Genomic DNA, 18,248 nt, shown 5'->3' with positions numbered 1-18,248 from the left:
TTACAGTGTCATACATCAGGGATCTTCCTGGAGGGAGCGCTTCATTGTTGACTGAGTTTAAGGTTTTGGGAGACTGTAATTGCATTATTTTAAGACTCTCTGGTTGGGTTTGCCATCAAAGATAATCTAGCCATTGATCTAGTTTAGAAAAAGGAATAAATATGTTTAGAAAAAGGAGGAGGAGGGGCATAAGACCAACCAATAATGCTTCTAAAACACATGAAAATCATTTTAAATGCTAATCTTTGAGGAAGCTGAACTAATGTAGCAGAAGAGCAAAAAAAGACTCCACTGACATTTCCAAAGCGCTGGCAGATGAGGAACCTTCAGTTTGTTGGCAGCAGTAGATCATTTTGGTTCATTGCAAAAGCAGATGGTTAATGCAACTTATAAAGTCCCCGATTTCTCCCCTTGCCTTGGGAGCAGAAATCTGAGCGCTGATCGATACTGCGACGCGGTTGCTTGCAGTTGTCAGGGGGAGAACTAGGTTTTTCTTTATGATGGTGCACAAAGGAGCCCCCCTCTCCTTCCTGCTCCCTGTTTACATTTGAGTTGCATCTTCACGGCTGCACCGTTCCCTCAGAGATGCTCCAGAAGATGTGTTTAGAAGCTCGACACGAGAGCTGGCGCTAGAATAAGCAGGCTAAGCAATTGCTCAGGGCCCCCAGCAAGTCAAGAGGGGCCTCAGTTCCCTTTCTTTTATAAGAACTGTGTGTGTGTGTTGGGGGGGGGGGGCAGAGAGGGGAGGAATCTTCCTGCTGGAGGCCCCTGTGGCTAGCACCAGCACTGCTGGTCATCACAAGTAGTGAAATCTGTGCAAACAAGGGGCTTTAGTCACTTACAACAAACCTCATGTGGGTTACACGCCTGCCCAAGCAATCATTCGTCAGGAAGATCCACTGCTCTGAGGAAGTGGGCTGTGGCCACGAAAGCTCACGATACTGTACATATATTTTTGCTAGTCGAAGGTGCCACGGGACTAGTGGGTTTTTTGTACAGTTGCAGACTAATACGGCTCCCTCCTGAGGCTTTTAGGCAATATTGAACATCCTCCCTCCTCCTGCTGAGAGACCAGGACTGGTGAAAACAGTCAGGGAGTTCTCTTGCAAGGAGAGGAAAACCAAATTTATTCTCCCCTACCCTTTCCTGCTTTTAAAAAAAACTGAACAAACAAATGCTGCTCCGGGTAGGGGAGACTGTTTTCAGATACATGTGTGTATCCAAAAAGTACAAAACAAAGTTACAAACCCACCTTTATTTTCCTTTTGCAAGTCCCCCTCCAGGATTCCATTTAGTACTTCTCTCAAAAGGACTCAGGCTGTGTCCAGACTCAGGGTTTTTTTCGGGAAAAGTAGCCTTTTTCTGAAAAAACTTCCCCTGCGTCCAGACTCAAGCCACGTTCTTTCGAAATTAAATCGAAAGAACGCGGCTTTTCTTTCGATGGCGGTAAACCTCATTTCATGAGGAAGAACGCCTTCTTTCGAAAGTTCCTCTTTCGAAAGAAGGCGTTCTTCAATGTAAATAGGGCTTCTTCGAAAGAGAGCATCCAGACTCACTGGATGCTTTCTTTCGAAAAAGCAAGCCGCTTTTTCGAAAGTTCAACGTGCAGTCTAGACGCTCTCTTTTGAAAGAGGCTTGCAGTCTAGACATAGCCTAACCGAGGCGTTGGCCTTAAACGTAGGACATGATTTAGGGGGGACACGATAGCTGTTTTCAGGTATCTAAAAGGGTGTCATAAGGAGGAGGGAGAAAAATTGTTCATCTTGTCCTCTGAGGATAGAAGAAGAAGCAATGGGCTTAAACTGCAGCCAGGGAGGTTTAGGTTGACATGAGGAAAAACTTCCTGTCAGGTTGGTCAAACACTGAAATAAATTGCCGAGGGAGGTTGTGGAATCCCCATCTCTGGAGATATTGAAGAGCAGGTTAGATAAATGTCTATCAGGGATGGTCTAGACAGTATTTGGTCCTGCCATGAGGGCAGGGGACTGGACTCGATGACCTCTCAAGGTCCCTTCCACTCCTAGTATTCTATGATCTTTATCTTGGTTTTGAAAAACAATTGTGGATAACCTCTTGGAGAGGGGTGAGGTGTGTGAGACTTTTCCCTGTGACGCTTTGACAATATTAGTTGCTGCTTTTATGGATTGTTTCTCTCCACAAGGTGAAGGTTCAGCTTATTCCAGCAAGAGCAGTTCTGCTAAAACTTGGGATAGATAGTTCTGTAATCTGAGTGGCCATCTTAGAATGTGAGTTTGCCTCGTAGCATTAAAGAGGGCGCAGAATCTTTGTTTTATGAGTAACTGAGTTTCATATGAGGTAATTCCTCTCTCAGGTGTTTTTCCAGTGCTGTGTTCTCATTCGGGCTTCCCTAACATAGCGGATCTGGTGTTTCATCATAGGAGGCAGCTCCCAAAACGGATGGTGCTGACCACTTGGCAGGATGAAACCCCTCCAGAGAAGTGACGAAGTCCTGTGGCAACTTATAGGCTAACAGATGTATTGGAGCATAAGCTTTCATGGGCAAAGATCCACTTCATCAGATGCATGTAGTGGAAATTCCAGAGGCAGGTATAAATAAACAGGCATAAGAAAAGAGAACCAATCAAGAGTAAGGCTAGAGATAACAAGGTCAATTCAGTCAGGGAGGATGAGACCCACTTCTAGCAGTGGATATGGAGGTGAACACTGAGAGGAGAAGCTGCTTTTGTAGTTGGCTAGCCATTTGCAGTCTGTTTAATCCTAAACGGGCGGTATCAAATTTGCAGATGAACTGTAGCTCAGCAGTTTCTCTTTGAAGTCTGTTCTTGAATTTTTTTTTTTTTTTTTTTTTTCAGGATGGCTACCTTTAAGTCTGCTACTGTGTGTCCAGGGAGATTGAAGTGTTCTCCTACAGTTTTTTGTATATTTCCATTCCTGATATCTGATTTGTGTCCATTTTATGTAGGGACTGTCCAGTTTGGCGCGTGTGTGTGTGTGTGTGTGTGTGGCAGAGGGGCATTGCTGGCACATGATCGCATATATTACATTGGTTGGTGTGCAGGTGAATGAACCAGTGATGGTATGGATGATCTGGTTAGGTCCTGTGGTGGTGTCACTGGTGTAGATATGTGGGCAGAGTTGGCACCAAGGTTTGTTGAAGGGATTGGTTCCTGAGTTAGTTTCTGTGGTGCCAAGGTGGTTTGTCTGGGCACCTGTAGCTAGGCTGCAGTGCTGGGATCCAGCACAACTTCTGTTGTCTTGCCTCCAGCCGACATGAACCACCAGTGGATCCTGCCCATTTACTTCAGAAGCCCATCCAGTTGAGGTGACCCCTCGTATCTTGGCTCTGGGAAGGCTGCACGTGGTCCTGCTGTCTGCATCCCCCTTCCAGAATGTGTTTTGGAGTCTTCTAAGTATTGACTGTTTGGCAAGGATCATCCGTTGTCTTTGGTCACTGGGGTTGCCAGGTGTCCGGTTTTTTCTTGGACAGTTCGGTATTTTGGCCTTCTGTCTGGTTTAAAAAGAGAGACTGACTACCAGACATGTAAAATGTCCAGTATTTTCTGTTTTCCTCGGGCAGAAGGCTGGCAGCATCTGCGAAGGTTGGGGGGGAGCAAGGAGCATGGTAATTTAAAGGCACAGCGACCTTTTTTATCTTCCCCCTCCCTCCCCCAACCAATTTTCCCCTGCCTGTTCGGGATTTTTTGTGAAGGTATCTGGCAACCCTATGGGACACTTGGAGGAGGATTTGTGGGGTCTGAGTTGCCATCCACACGTGCCCTGTGCATCTCTGTTCTCTTGGGTCTGCTAAATCTCACCTCCAAAGTCTCAGAAGTTGATGTACAATTGAATTGTTGTTCTGTTGGTTTTGGACATCTTTATCTTCCCCCTCCCTCCACTGCTCTGTGCTCCCCTCTGGAGTGTCCGGTCTGGTCACTTGTCTCTAGCTGTCCCCTGTTTTTTCCCTCTTTGTTAGGTCCAGCTATCTGCTGTGGGTTGGGTCCCATCCCGTGTTGGATTCAGCCGAAGCGTGTCTTCCCCCAGGTGAGACTGAGTCTGGCATTCTCTCTCTCTCTCTCTCTCTCTCCTGACAAGTAGGGCAGGAGTGTAACTTGAGCTGCACGGCTGTTTTGTTGGTTCTTCCCTTGATCTTCCTCCTTCCCCTAGCCTCGGGGCTGTGTTTGGACCTAAGCCCACGTGACTGGCCTGCCTCCATTGCAAGATACTTTTGCATTCAGAATAGCATAAAGTTTAGCAGGCTGCTGATGTAGGTGTTGAAAACATCCCCCGCGGGTGCATTGCCTTCTGCCTTTGTCTCTGAATTGTTTTCTGCCATTACTGGGTTAGGAGCACCAACATGTCCCCTTTCATGTCTCCCTGCGTTACCTTGGTGGTTCTCACATGCCCTTTGGAGAACTGAAGAGATCAAAGAATGAAATATTCCTCCCTCTTCTAGGTAATCTGATGGTGTATTCCACGGCAGGCTGGATGCGGTTTGTGTACCTGGAAGATTAACCTTGCTAGTTGGCCTTCTCTGAAAGCTCCAGCATATTATGTGAATGAAATCTTAGCGTGTTTCCCCCCACCCCGAGGACAGAGCTTTTCAACCGCTCCGTTTGAATGTATGAAGAATAAAATCGAGATCTACCTCGTCCACAGCTTGTTACAAATTTGGGGCGTAACTAAGGGATCATTTTGCGTTCATAACAAGGGAAATACAGTACTCTTTTAGCATCCTATAATGTCACCCAAAACACTTCTTCAGATGTGAGCAGCTGTTAAGGTCAGAGACAAGAATAGCTTTGAAAAGAGTAACCCCCCCTCCCCCAGGAAAAGAAGGCATGAAAAGACAACTAAATGAAAAGCGCAATGAGAGCAGATCACTGTGAAATCGCGCACAACTCTGTGCCATACTTGTTGTTGACGGTTGAAATGTGGATGTTGGGTGAAAGTAGTGTAGTTCCAGAAATCGTTACTGAAGCAGGTTGGTACTTGACAAGTAATTAAACCTTAGGCATTGAGCATTTTGGAAAGCTTCCTCTTTTCACCGACGTTGGCTAGCTAGAACACCTCTCGACATCCCTTGTAGACTTACAATTCCGTGCAGCATTCCATAAGGCTTGTACTTAAAGGGTGGTCACAAGGCATTGCTGAAGTTGAAGGTTGACTTTTTAAAAATTAATTCTTGCTCTCATCAGCAAGCAAAACATTGATTTGGTGTGAAAAGTTTTGCTTTTTTGGTGTTTGTGTTAATACGAATGGCTGGTATGTACGTACATACCTATCTCTATCAGATCTTGTTTTGTCTCAAGATAATGATTTCCCCCCCCAATATCTACTTTGTAAACGAACTCTCACTTCCTATTTCTGTTTCATGCAAAAATACACACTAACTTTGTATCCCTATCACCGCAGTAAGCTCATACACATCAAGAAATGCAACTGCTCACATTAGAACAGCCCAAGGTCGAGTATCCTGTCTGCTGACGGTGGCCAATGCCAGATGCCCGAGAGGGAATAGGAGAACAGGGAATCGAGTGATCCTTCCCCTGTTGCCCATTCCCAGCTTCTGACAAGCAGCCAGGATGGGCAGAGATGGTGTCCCTAGCCTCTAATAGCCATTGATGGACCTGTTGTCCTAGCCTTTTTGGGAAAACCTAGACTATAACAGGTTTTCACAGCATCCTCTGGCAAGGAGTTCCACAGGTTGACTCACTGTACATTTGCTCTTTTGAGAAACAAATACTGTCATCTATCACAGTATTTCTTTCTTACAACTTAACTATGTGCGTAATATGTTGTCGTGATGTTTAGTAAATGAGAACGAGAGGGGACTCCTGTGGCCCATGAAAGTGTGCACGGTCTCCAGATGTCTGAGTGGAGGTGTGTGTACGTAGCAAGGACACAGAGAATGCTGGGTTAGGATCTGAATGTAGCTTGCATGTGGGTGCCTAGGCTTTGGGGTCTGACTGGAACGGCATAGGCCGAGGTAGCTCTGTTTCCCCGCGGGCGGACAGAGGGTGCCGATGTGGGGTATGGCACAGACCCGTCCGCTTCCTGCCTTGGAGCTATAGGGATGCTCCTCTTCTAATATCGGCGTGTTGACTGAGGGCGGCGGTGGTTCTCTGTTGCCTGGCTCCGGCTCAATTCAAAGTAGCTTACCTCTCTCCGCCCCAGCCACAGAACGATCCGCTGCCTCCTGATGTCAGTGAGGCACTGTGGGGCTGGCCCCAAGCTCCGCAGCACCCCTCGCTCTGTAGGAGGCTCATCTTCCCGCCTGGGGGATAACTGCGCTGTCTCTGCCAGCTTCATTCTCGTGGAGGGTCTCCATAAACAAAGGGGATTCTGGCTGAGTGAGGGTCACTTTGTGCAGCATAAGGTGAAGCTGGTGCACTGGAGAGCCTGACCCTGTGAGGACTGCTGCAATATGGCTTCGGACTGGTGGTGCCAGTCGGCCTGCCTGGGTGCACCGGGGGATTATTGGCCGGCTGTGCCACTGTGGAGCTGGGCTCTGGGGGTTTGGTGCAAGTCGGTCGTGTTGTCCGCAACTGTGCAATTAAACCCTTCTGCCCGCTTGGGGTTGAGTCTTTGTTATAGTGTTATACTGCGTAATGCCCATAGGCCTCAATCAAAATCAGAGGCGTGCTGTGCAAAGCACAACCATGCTTGCAGGCCCTTAGAGTTTGTAGAATCCTAGAACTGGCAGGGACCTCATGAGGTCATCGAGTCCAGCCCCCTGCCCTCCTGGCAGGACCAAGCGCCATCTAAATCATCCCTGACAGGTGTCTGTCCAACCTGCTCTGACATATCTTCAGCGATGGAGATTCCACAATCTCCCTAAGCAATTTATTCCAGTGTTTAATCACCCTGACTGTTAGGAAGCTTTTCCCTGTGTCCAGCGTAAACCTCCCTTGCTGCAGTTTAAGCCCATTGCTGCTTGTCCTGTCCTCGGAGGCCAAGAAGAACAATTTTTCTCCCTCCTCCTTGTAACACCCTTTTAGATAGAGGGGACATGATAGCCGTTTTTAAACTGTCTTCTTTTTTCTAAACTAAACAAGCCCAATTCCTTCAGTCTTCCCTCATAGCTCATGTTTTCTAGACCTTCAATCATTCTCGTTGCTCTTCTCTGGACCTTCTCCAATTTCTTCAGTGTTCTTGAAACGTGGTGCCCAGAACTGGACACAGCACTCCAATTCAAGCCTGGTCAGTGCAGAGCAGAGCGGAAGAATGACTTCTCATGTCTTGCTCACAACGCTCCAGTTAATGCATGCCAGAATCGTGTGTGGGTTTTTTTTTTTTTTTTTGCAGGTGTCTCACTGTTGACTCATATTTAGCTTGTGGTCCACTATGACCCCTAGATCCCTTTCTGCAGGACTCCTTCCTAGACAGTCGCTTCCCATTCTTTGTGAGAAACGGATTGTTCCTTCCTAAGTGGAGCACTTTGCATTTGTCCTGGTTAAACTTCATCCTGTTTGCCTCAGACCATTTCTCCAGTTTGTCCAGATCACTTTGAATTTTGACCCTATCATCCAAAGCACTTGCAACCTCTCCCAGCTTGGTATCCCCTGCTGTTCGTGGTGGAACAGCTACTTGCTTGAGGCTGTGTGCATGGATACATTCTTACAAGCTAGTTTTCTTTTAAAGCACTTTTTCAGTCGTACAGGAAATTGGACTCTGATTAAAATCAAAGGTTGAAATGTGAGGTTAGCAGTTTGTTAGCAGCTAATAACAAATACGTGTTTTTTCCAAAAACAGGAAAAGCGGTTGGGTTTTTGCTTTTCACCTCCACTTACTTAAAATAAAATCTAACAATGCCCCACTCCCGCAAGATGACGGAATTGGTTTTGACTTAATTTCCACATTTGGGGGACAGTCCTTTAATTGACACGTACGTCTGTGTGTTGCTCTGTTGACTTCAGCGGGTCTCCACTAATCTACCCTAGCTGGTCCTGGCTTGACTTAGACCTAAGATGATTTTTTTTTTTTCCCCCCCTTGAGAGGTTACTTCAGCCCTAAAGAAGTTCAGGGAGTTTGATTGAAAACAGGTTTTGAGACTCCAAGGTGAGGTACTGTGGTGATAAACTCTACTATTGCCAGTATGTTTAGTTTTCTCGAAGATATGCTTGAAATGAAGAAAATGGGCATTAATTTATTCTTAAATTAGTGTACATTTGTCAGTCTGGCATATGGGGGTCTGATCCTTATATCCTTAAATCTGCACACTTTCTGTCAAAATGCAATATTTTAACTTTGTCTAAGTATTGTACGGTTTTTTTATTGGTTGAAGTAACTTTTCCCATACCTAGGTTCTCTGAGCAATTTGCGGGCTGGCATGCTCTTAGTTCTTTTTGAAAGCAAAAATGTTCCAACACAGAACATTCATACAAGTAACCACCCCTATACATCACGCTGGTTTTAGTTTCACAAGTTTAATTACGTGGAGGAGACACCTACCTTAAAATGTTTGTGGTTTATTGCTTGTCACTTCCTGTGCACAGCATTAATGGTATGTTAGCAATTGGTTTTTGTAGGTGGAGACTTTCTATAGCAATGATGTATTTCTCCCCTCTTGGAAATGTTAGAAACCGTGCATGAGAATGTCAGGGGTGCCACGGAACCTTCGATTAAATGTCACTGAAGTGCGGGTGCCCTTTTATATACAAATACGGACCTGTGCCCAATGATGGGCCATTCACAACCCATTGACAACGCAAAGGGATGTTTCTAAGCTTGGTAAACTCCACACTCCTGCTTCTCCCATTCTTGCTTGGTTTTGGTTTCTTTGTAGGTGCAAGGTTTTTCTCAAAATAACTAGTGTTTTGTCACCTTTTTGTCAAGTGCAAACAAAAATAGAGAAATTATCTAAGCCCCAGCAACAAGCAACTCTGAGCAACTGGAATCCAAAATCAGTTTGTATTCAGAACTTATTTGGTGGGGGATGGAGGACCCAAGAGTAGTTTTATTTATTTATTTTGAGAGGGACACTTCAGCCCCAAAAAACTCCTGAGAATTTGAGCTTCCTGATGGGATCCTATAAATGGTAAAGTTGAGGGGAAAGGAGGCTGTGACTTGGAAAGTTCTGTACAGCAGTTCGAAACAAATTGTATCATTTCCATTGTGTGTCTCTTCAGTGTCTGCACTTCCTGTTTTGTTTTAGAGAGAGAGAGAGAGAGAGAGAGTGTGTGTGTGTGTGTGTGTGTGTAAATAATATAAAAAATGTTTTTTGCCTCAATGTCACTTAAAAGGCTAACTTGCTAAAATAGCAGTTGAGGAAAGAGTGACGAATAGAATAGTTAATTCTAAGAATGCTGAGAACGATAATTGTTTGGCTGAAACAAAGGCTCAGTAGCAGCCATTGAGGGAATTAGATGCATCTTTTTGAAGTCCTTTGTTTGGACTGCCGAAAAATGACTTTGGTTTTGCTCTCTAATTATATCTCTTCTGTTTGAAATGCCAAAATTATCATTGCCAGTTTGCCAGAAATGTCTTATTTCTCCTTTATCTCTTATTCAGTACTAACCTCCTAATCCCTGCTAGCTGCTGATGTGATATTTCCCCCTCCCCCACTATGCCCTGCTCCCATTAAACGTTACCTCACCATGACCGGGTTTCCAATTATGTCTAAATACGTTGCACAGATTAGTTCGTTACTGTTGAATCCTCTTAATTGGGACCCCCTAAGGGACAGCCTATTGTCCCAATTAAGCACCTGTCCCAATTAAGCGACTATTTAAAAAAGTGCTGATTTGAAAAGATTTTAAGTTGAAACAAATATTGGACTGACTCATATTCACTTCATTTCATCTTTAGAACGCCAAGTCCATCAGCTTCGGTATTAAGACTGCACTTAGAACTTCGCTCCCATTTAATGGTTCATTAAATCCCAGCTACCTCTTGGCCCGGTCTGCTTGTGCCCCACTACATAGACATCTTGTTGGCATGGTATCACTGAAGCAGAACTCTTTGCCATTTGCTCTCACGAGGCTGAATCTGCTGCCTGAGACAGTCCAACAAAGCGCCCTCTGAGTAGTCTTCCCAAGTGCCATATGCGGTGTCTGAAATGCTTTGCTGTGAAATTTGTAATACCGGTTTTGTAATTGCAGGTGAAGGACCTAACAAAATACCTAGACCCCAGTGGACTTGGAGTAATCAGCTTTGAAGACTTCTACAGCGGGATTGGAACGATCAGAAATGGAGGTTGGTTTCTTTGCTATTACAGTATGAGCAAAAGGCAAGATCAGATTTTTGAAATTCAAGGAGTTAATCCCATAGACCAATTGCTTGATGAAAATAGTTCCTGGGTTTCCTGTTCCCTTTAGAATGCTTTATAAATCTTTTTGTCAAGTATTGACATGATTTCCAGTATGGCCTTATTTCAAGTATTGTGTTGATGTCCCTCACCAAAGGCGCTTAAGTAAAGTAAGTTGTCAGGCAAGGTCCTTTCATGGATTGATTACTGGTTAAAAGACAGGAAACAAAGGATAGGAATAAATGGTCAGTTTTCCAAGTGGAGAGAAGTAACTAGTGAGGTCTCCCAAGGATCTGTGCTGGGATCAATCCTATTCAATTTATTTATAAATGATCTAGAGAAAGGGGTAAACAGTGAGGTGGCAAAGTTTGCAGATGATACCAAACTGCTCAAGATAGTTAAGACCAAAGCGGACTGTGAAGAGCTTCAAAAAGATCTCACCAAACTAAGTGATTTGGCAACAAAATGGCAAATGAAATTTCATGTTGATAAATGTAAAGTAATTCACGTTGGAAAAAATAATCCCAACTAACATTCAATATGACGGGAACTAATTTAGCTACAAGAGAGATCTTGCAGTCACTGTGGCTAGTTTTCTGAAAACAATCACTCGGTGTGCAGCAGCAGTCCAGGAAAGCAAATAGAATGTCAGGAATGATTTAAAAAAAAGGGAGAGAGAATAAGACAGAATATCTTATTACCTCTATATAAAACTATGGTAGGCCCTAATTGTGAATACTGCGTACAGATGTGGTTGCCTCATCTCAAAGATCTATTGGAATTGGAAAATATTCAGAAAAGGGCAACAAAAATGATTAGGGGTTTGGAACAGATCCCATATGAAGAGAGATTAAACATACTTGGTCTTTTCATCTTAGAAAGGGGGAGAGTAAGGGAGGGATATGCTAGAGGTCTATAAAATCATGACTGGTATGGAAAAAGTGAATAAAGAATAGTTTTTTACTTATTCTTTCAATATAAGAAGTAGGGGGTCACCAAATGAAATTAATAGGCAGCAGGTTTAAAACAAAAGGAAGTTTTTCTTCATGCTGCGCACAGTCAACCTGTGGAACTCCTTGTTGGAGGATGTTGTGAAGGCCAACACTATAACAGGGTTCAAAAGAGAACTAGAGAAATTCATGGAGGCTAAGTCCATCGATGGCTGTTTACCAGGATAGGCTAGGAACCCCATTCCTGCCCCTGTTTGTCTGGAAATGGATGACCAGGAGAAGAGATCATGTGAGGATTACCTGTTGTGTTCCCTCCCTCTGGGGCATCTGGCATTGGCCACTGTCGGCAGACAGGATGTTGGGCTAGGTGGACCTTTGGTCTGACCCTGTATGGATGTTCTTTTGCTCTTACAATGACATGAGGTCTGTTGTTTTTTGTACTGTATGAAGAACAAACCAGACTTGTTTTAGGCACACTTAAAATAAAAACCCCTTCTCTGCTACTATGCTGTTTTTCACATCTAATCAGAAATGAGTTTCCATAAATGTATGCTGAAATTAGAGGAAGTAATCTATTGAGTTGGGGAAACTCCCTTTCAATTTAGTCTGTACTGCATCTTGCGATTTTTCCAATGGGGTTGATTGTTAGAGACAGAGTCAAGTGATTTAACAGTGCTTACGGTATGTGGCTAATTCTGAGTTAGGATGCAGAGCTTCTAAATTGCTATTGCAGATGCACAGCTTTTTGCTCTGACCACTGAAAAACATACCGTGTGTAATTAACGTCTGACAAGAAGCATATGTAGTAACTTGAGAGTCTTGAGATCTTTTACTCTTTTGTAACCTTGGTCATACGATCCCCTTTTCGGTTTTTGCTCTAGCTTTTATTGTAAACTCCTAAGGGCAAAGTCGTGTCATGTTTGTCAGGAAAATGCCACAAGTGCCGATGATGTTATACTAATCTCAATAAATCTCCCACAAAACAACCCTTCAGACATGAGGATGCCTGCAGGAGAAACTGTAGAAGGAATGCTATGTACCTGTTACCGGTACAACGGCACTGCTCTTACTGTTTTCACTGGGGCAACTGGGTTTCATGGACAGCATTAAATAGGGATAGGGGCCAGAGTGACCTGGACAGATTAGAGGATTGGGCCAAAAGAAATCTGATGAGGTTCAACAAGGACAAGTGCAGAGTCCTGCCCTTGGGACGGAAGAATCCCAAGCATTGTTACTGGCTGGGGATGGAATGGCTAAGTAGCAGTTCTGCAGAAAAGGACCTGGGGATTCTAGTGGATGAGAAGCTGGATAGGAGTCAACAGTGTGCCCTTGTAGCCAAGAAGGCTAATGGCATATTAGGGTGCATTAGGAGGAGCATTGCCAGCAGATCCAGAGATGTGATTATTCCCCTTTATTTGGCTCTGGTGAGGCCACATCTGGAGGGTTGTGTCTTGTTTTGGGCCCCCCACTACAGAAGGGATGTGGATGTATTGGAGAGGGTCCAGCAGAGGGCAACCAGAATGATTAGGGGGCTGGAGTGCTTGACCTATGAGGAGAGGCTGAGGGATTTTGGTCTGTTTAGTCTGCAAAAGAGTGATAGAAATGTAGCCGTGTTAGTCTGGTCTAGCTGAAACAAAAGGCAGGACTATGCAGCACTTTAAAGACTAACAAGATGGCTTATTAGGTGATGAGCTTTCGTGGGCCAGACCCACTTCCTCAGATCAAATGAGGAGAGTGAGGGGGGATTTGAGAGCAGCCTTCAACTTCCCAAAGGGGGGGTCCCAAAGAGGATGGGGAGAGGCTGTTCTCAGTAGTGACGGATGGCAGAACACGGAGCAGTGGTCTCAAGTTAGTGGGAGAGGTCTAGGTTGGAGATTAGGAAAAGCTATTTCCCTAGGAGGGTGGTGAAGCACTGGGATGGGTTCCCTAGGGTGGGGGTGGAATCTCCATCCCTAGAGGTGTTTTAAGTCCCGGCTTGACAAAGCCCTGGCTGGGTTGATTTAGTTGGGATTGGCCCTGCCTTGGGCAGAGGGCTGGACTTGATGACCTCCTGAGGTCTCTTCCAGCTCTGTGATTCTATGATTGTATAAATGATTGTTCTCAGCCCTTTTAGAGCACATTTTCTGTTTTAATCTTCAAAATGCTGAGGCGGGGTCTTGATATGTTCTGCACTGAATTATACAAAACATCCCGTATGTATTTTCCTCCATAAGTGTTCCAACACCGTTACTTATTTTGGCGTCGATAATACGGTGTTTGGGTGTTCACCAAATGCACGGTCAGAGAGCTATGCTGACACAACAGCAGGCCGGTGACACCTGTTTTAGAATCGTGGCGGTGCGAATTCATTGTTTTGTTGTCTCTAGTTCTCTCTCTCTGTTTGTTTGTGTCTAATTCTCCCAGCACAGAAGTTAGTAACTTAATGCAAGTTGATAACTTAATGGGTTAATAACCTCATGCAAGAATCCGGATTGGCTGTTAATTGCATCACGCTGTTTTAATACCCAATGCTGCAAAGAGCTGCAGCAGACGCATTCGCACGCCTCAGTGTGACTATTCCTGTTTTAGAGCAACACACCCACAAGTGTGAAAGGAGTCGGGTTTTACTGAAACCCCCTTTGGCAAGGTCTGGTTCCAGGCGCACGTTCGCTCTCACAGGTGGGAGTGGCTTATGGCCACTTGGTTGCATGATGATTTTATAACCATTCAGCTTTTCCTTGGGGCGTTTTGAATGTAAATATTTGCAGCTCGGTGCAGATGATATAGCTCGAAGGCTTGGTGTGCTGCAGCTCTGTAATAAGAACTGCTCTTAAGTTTTGAAGAGGTAGCGAAGAAGGAAAAGGGCCATTAATCTAATAAATTGCTATCTGAGAAGAGCATCCATGAACAGAGCCCTGGCTAACGTTTCTTTTTAATAATTCATTGCCGTGGTGGGATGCTTTTTAAAAATTGGATCCAAGTAATAGGTCCAGAAAGTCAAAGGTGTTAAGACCTTTCTTACCATGGCAACATGAAACAATTTAAAAGATAACTGAGTTTGAAGTTTGACTTTTGTGCTGCCATGGTAGCGAATACACTCCACATTCCCTTATGTTTTTATTAATCCTAGGACTCCAAGTAAAGCACAGTGTTTCTTAATGAGTCTGAGGGTTGAATAGTTTATTTTCAATGGCTTCAAACCCTTAAGGCCCTTCAGTTGTGCGCACTCGATTGGAAACAGCTGCTTAGGAAGGAGTAATGGGGAAAGATGTGGAGGTCGTAGTGGCTCACAAGCCAAGTACAAGCAAGCTATGCCCAGGAAACGACTCCATCCGCGAGTCACCTTCTGCTCCTCAAGACCCCAAAGCGCTGGGCAGATGTTCAGGAGGTCACTAGATGTTCCCTGCAGGGCTCCTGAGGGCAGGCTTCCTCTCAGGGACATTGAGACCTGCATGGGCAGGACTGGAGCAGACGTGTGCTGAGGGCCCTGCTTCTAGGGTTGCCAACTTTCCAACGAAGGTTGTCAAAAAGCATTTTTATGTCATTGTGTAAGTGCCGAAAAATTCAATACACGCGGCTACAGAGGCAGTTGTGGGGGGGGGTGGAGGGAGGGGAATTGCATGTGACCGGCCCTGTCAACCAGTGAGTCCAGGCTCCTCAGTTAACCGTGCAAATGGCTACACGTCCACGTCCCTATTTCTAACTGCACACGACCAACTCCCCTGCCCTGCTCCATTGCTCGCGCTTTCCACCCTCACACGGGGTGTTTGTGTGGGGGGGGAGGGGCACTCTGGAGTGGGGCTGGGAATGAGCGGTTTGGGGTTCAGCAGAGGAGTGGGGTGCAGGAGGTCAAGGGCTCTGACTGAGGCCAGGGATGAGGGGTTCAGGATGTGGTGGGGGACTTGGAGTTGGGTGCAGGGGAGGTTTTGGATGCTGGTGATGCTTACTGTGGCTCCCAGGAAACAGCCACCAGGTCCCACAGCTCCTAAGCACATGGGCAGTCGGGGAGGCTCTGCCCTCGTTCCTACAGGCACCAGCCCCGCAGTTCCCATTGGTTGCAGTTCCCCACCAGTGGGAGCTGTGGAGCCAGCACGTGGGAGGAGGGGAGACTGCACATGTAGCCACCCACACACCAGACTTTTCACAGCCCTTTTCGTCTGGGTGTTCTGGTCAGAAATCGGACGCTTGGCTGCTCTGCCTGGTTCCCAGAATTCTTGAGACTTCAGAATCCCAGACTCCTGCCGCTTTATGCTCTGCAGGAGCAGACTGGCTGAGTCCTCCTGCTGGACTCTCTCCTGGGTTGGCTTCCCCTGAGCAAGCTTTTCCTTCTGCTCTGCTGAGTCCACGATCTGTGGTCGGGGGAGGGACACGCTAGTCCTCCCCAGTTACAGGAAGCGCCCTACAAGAAGCCACTCACCCATTAGTGCAGCTCTTCATAAGATTCTCCCCTCCCCCTCCTTCCTTGCATGCTCTGATCAACTGGGACCTCGTTAACGCTGTTGATGTGCGTAATGTCCAGCTTCAGTAATGGCAGTTACCGTGCCAGGGTGGTAAATGGGGCAACTTGCCATTTCAAGGGCTGCAGACTGTCTGCCCTGCTTTGAATTTGGCTCATGTTGGAGAATGAGACGACCTTAAAATGCCTGCTTGCTAACCCCTGAGAGACGCTGCCTTCGAAGGCGGGGCAGTCTTCCCCTTTCGGAAGTATCCCCAGCAGTGCAGTCCAGTGACAAACAGGTGCCATCTGTATTTTAATAGACGTTGTGTCTGACTTGCCTCACGCATGCTATTGGGGGAAACTGAGTCGCAATTTTGAGTTTTTTCCCTTCCATTGAGTCTTTTAACTTGGTGGTGATCTCTGTGGTCCTTGGGTCATGTGACTCATCCTTTTTCTCTATTGCTCTTTCTCCACTTTGTACCCCTTTCGGTTGTGTTGGAGGAAACTCCGAGTAATGCAAAGATCTTTCTCCAGGGGCCCCAGTGTGTTGTTTCCAGTTGGGGAGGGGGAGTCTTGAGAGGGTTCCGGAGCAGGGGCTTCTGGTGAAAGTGTCGCCAGTTCTTAGGGTTTGTAGCTCAGGGCTCCCAAGTTTGGGCAGGTTTTTGTAAAGCCCGAACTCCTGGCATCAGGTGATTATGAGAGTCTCGGGGGGGGGGCGGTTGAGGCACAGTGGTTGATTTTGTTTGTTTGTTTGGGGGATTGTTTTAAGCAAGTTCTTAGCCATCCTGGATGCAGAGAGAAGCTTGAAAACAACCCTCTCCAGGGTTGCAAAACCAGACACTCAATACAAAGAATCCGACCTTTATTATTTTACAATCTTGTGACTTTTTGAGGTGCCTGATCTATGACTTTTTTTTTTTTTTTTTTTAAAGGGGAATGTGGCTTGGCCAGTGGATAGTCTACTCAGACTGGATGTGCATTTGTTATCAAAACCCCATTGGTGCTTCTCTGGATTTGATAGCTCTAGGGGACATGTTAGCACAGATGGAGAAACTTGGTTGCTCACGATCCACTGATCAGTTGTGGCTGTCTGCCTGACACACCATATGGTGTCACTTGATGCTTTTATTTCATTATTTTTTTACAGCTGTTGAGCTGTTTTATTGAGGCTGTTCCAGTTCTGCATGAAGCAGTCGTAGTGTGTGACTTACAACCAGGAAGAAGGTACAGGATGCATGTGTGGAGGGAGAAGACAAGACTTTTTATACATCTAGCCTCCTCTTCTCCATCTGGTAACGGAAACCCTTGGTTCTCACAGCTGAAATGCAGACCGCCCAAGGAGAGTTTGCCTACAAAAAATAAAAAGCCTTCAATGCACCAGCATAGACAAAACCCATGTTCACGTGCACTCAAACATTCTTAGCCAGCTGGTTTTGATATGCAAATTAAGGATTCTGGTTTAGAGTCCAGAATTCTAAGTGTATCCCAGCTAGTGCTTTGCAGGTATTCTGCGGCAGAGGCTGTTGGTAGCGTGTAGTGAACAGTAGAATCGTTAGGGGTCATAGGCAATCAGTTGGAAATAGGAAGTGTCGCGTGATGTTGTGTACGCTTGATGAAGAATGCTAGATTCTCGGTGCGTCGGGACGTGCAGTCTGTTTGCTTGGTCCAGGTTTGGTGCTGAGATTTTTACTCCTATGGTGTCACGATTGAAAAGATTAATTAATGGCTCTGCTTGTGCCCAGCCTGTCCTAAACTGCCAACTATTAGGCGTTTTATTCCATGGCTGAAGGTGGAACAGCAGATGCCTTTGGAACTGTCACGGGAGCACAGGAACTGCCATGAATGTAAAATCGGGATTGATTCAAGAGCAAGAATGAGTCAGAATTACTGACCGCTTTTCTGTGTATCCCATTACGCCGTGTCCTTGCACCGGGACCGGGGATTTTCAGGGAGAGGATGTTAACTTCTTCCCTCACCCCTCAAAACAGGCTAAACCCTAGGAATTAAATGTTTATCTGTGAATATTTATGGTATTTCAGTAACAGACTCCTAAGGGAAGCATCTTAGTAGCTCAGAACACATTTCTTGATGCCGACGTAATTTCACAGGGTAGAGAGGCAGCGAGCTTTCAGCTGGCTGCAGGTAACTCCAGTGCAGTACAACTTGTGTAGAGAGATGAATAGCGAGGGGGGAGAAGGTTAATTTACTCAAGCTTAAGGCATCTTTGTCTTGTTTCGCAACTCAGATCTCTTGTATTGATGCGGATTTAAATCCCAGCTATTCGACCTGGGGTTCTCCTTGTTCTTGGTTCTCCCGACGTATTAAAAGATGTGCCTGTTAGCCCGTGGGAAGAGGTGAGGTGGGTGTCTCCCCCAGCGATGAAGGGGGCAGTCTTTCTTGCCCCACGTGACCTGAAGCCCCTTTTGAAAAGACAGAGAAGTATTTCAATGCATCGTCTCCGTCCCCCAGACTTTGCTTTAAAAAGCTTTACCCATCCCTATAAAAATGTGCTGCTTTTCCCCTCATTTGCGGAGGGTGGTTCAAGCGTCGTGGTGTCTTTAAAAAACAAAACAAAACAAACTTCTCATTTGTGCCCCAGAGCCATTGAGAACTGGCCTGTTGGTCCATAGCAGATGTGGACCAGCTGCAGGGC

General features: G+C 45.8%; 1 protein-coding gene across 2 annotated transcripts in view; it reads left to right on the top strand.

Moving 5' to 3' along the window:
* RAB11FIP3 (RAB11 family interacting protein 3) overlaps positions 1-18,248 on the top strand; it is a 110,623-nt gene that overhangs the window by 24,339 nt on the left and 68,036 nt on the right. For both annotated transcript variants that reach the window (XM_006113864.3, XM_006113865.3), the window contains exon 2: positions 10,083-10,176. In XM_006113864.3, coding sequence (XP_006113926.3) covers positions 10,083-10,176 — 94 coding nt within the window. The remainder of the gene's footprint in view (positions 1-10,082; positions 10,177-18,248) is intronic.

Source organism: Pelodiscus sinensis, chromosome 15 (genome assembly GCF_052426305.1).
Source record: "Pelodiscus sinensis isolate ZL-2025 chromosome 15, ASM5242630v1, whole genome shotgun sequence".
Taxonomy (NCBI): domain Eukaryota; kingdom Metazoa; phylum Chordata; order Testudines; family Trionychidae; genus Pelodiscus; species Pelodiscus sinensis.
The sequence above is the reverse complement of the archived record's forward strand: the minus strand, read 5'-3'. Positions and strand labels throughout refer to the sequence as shown.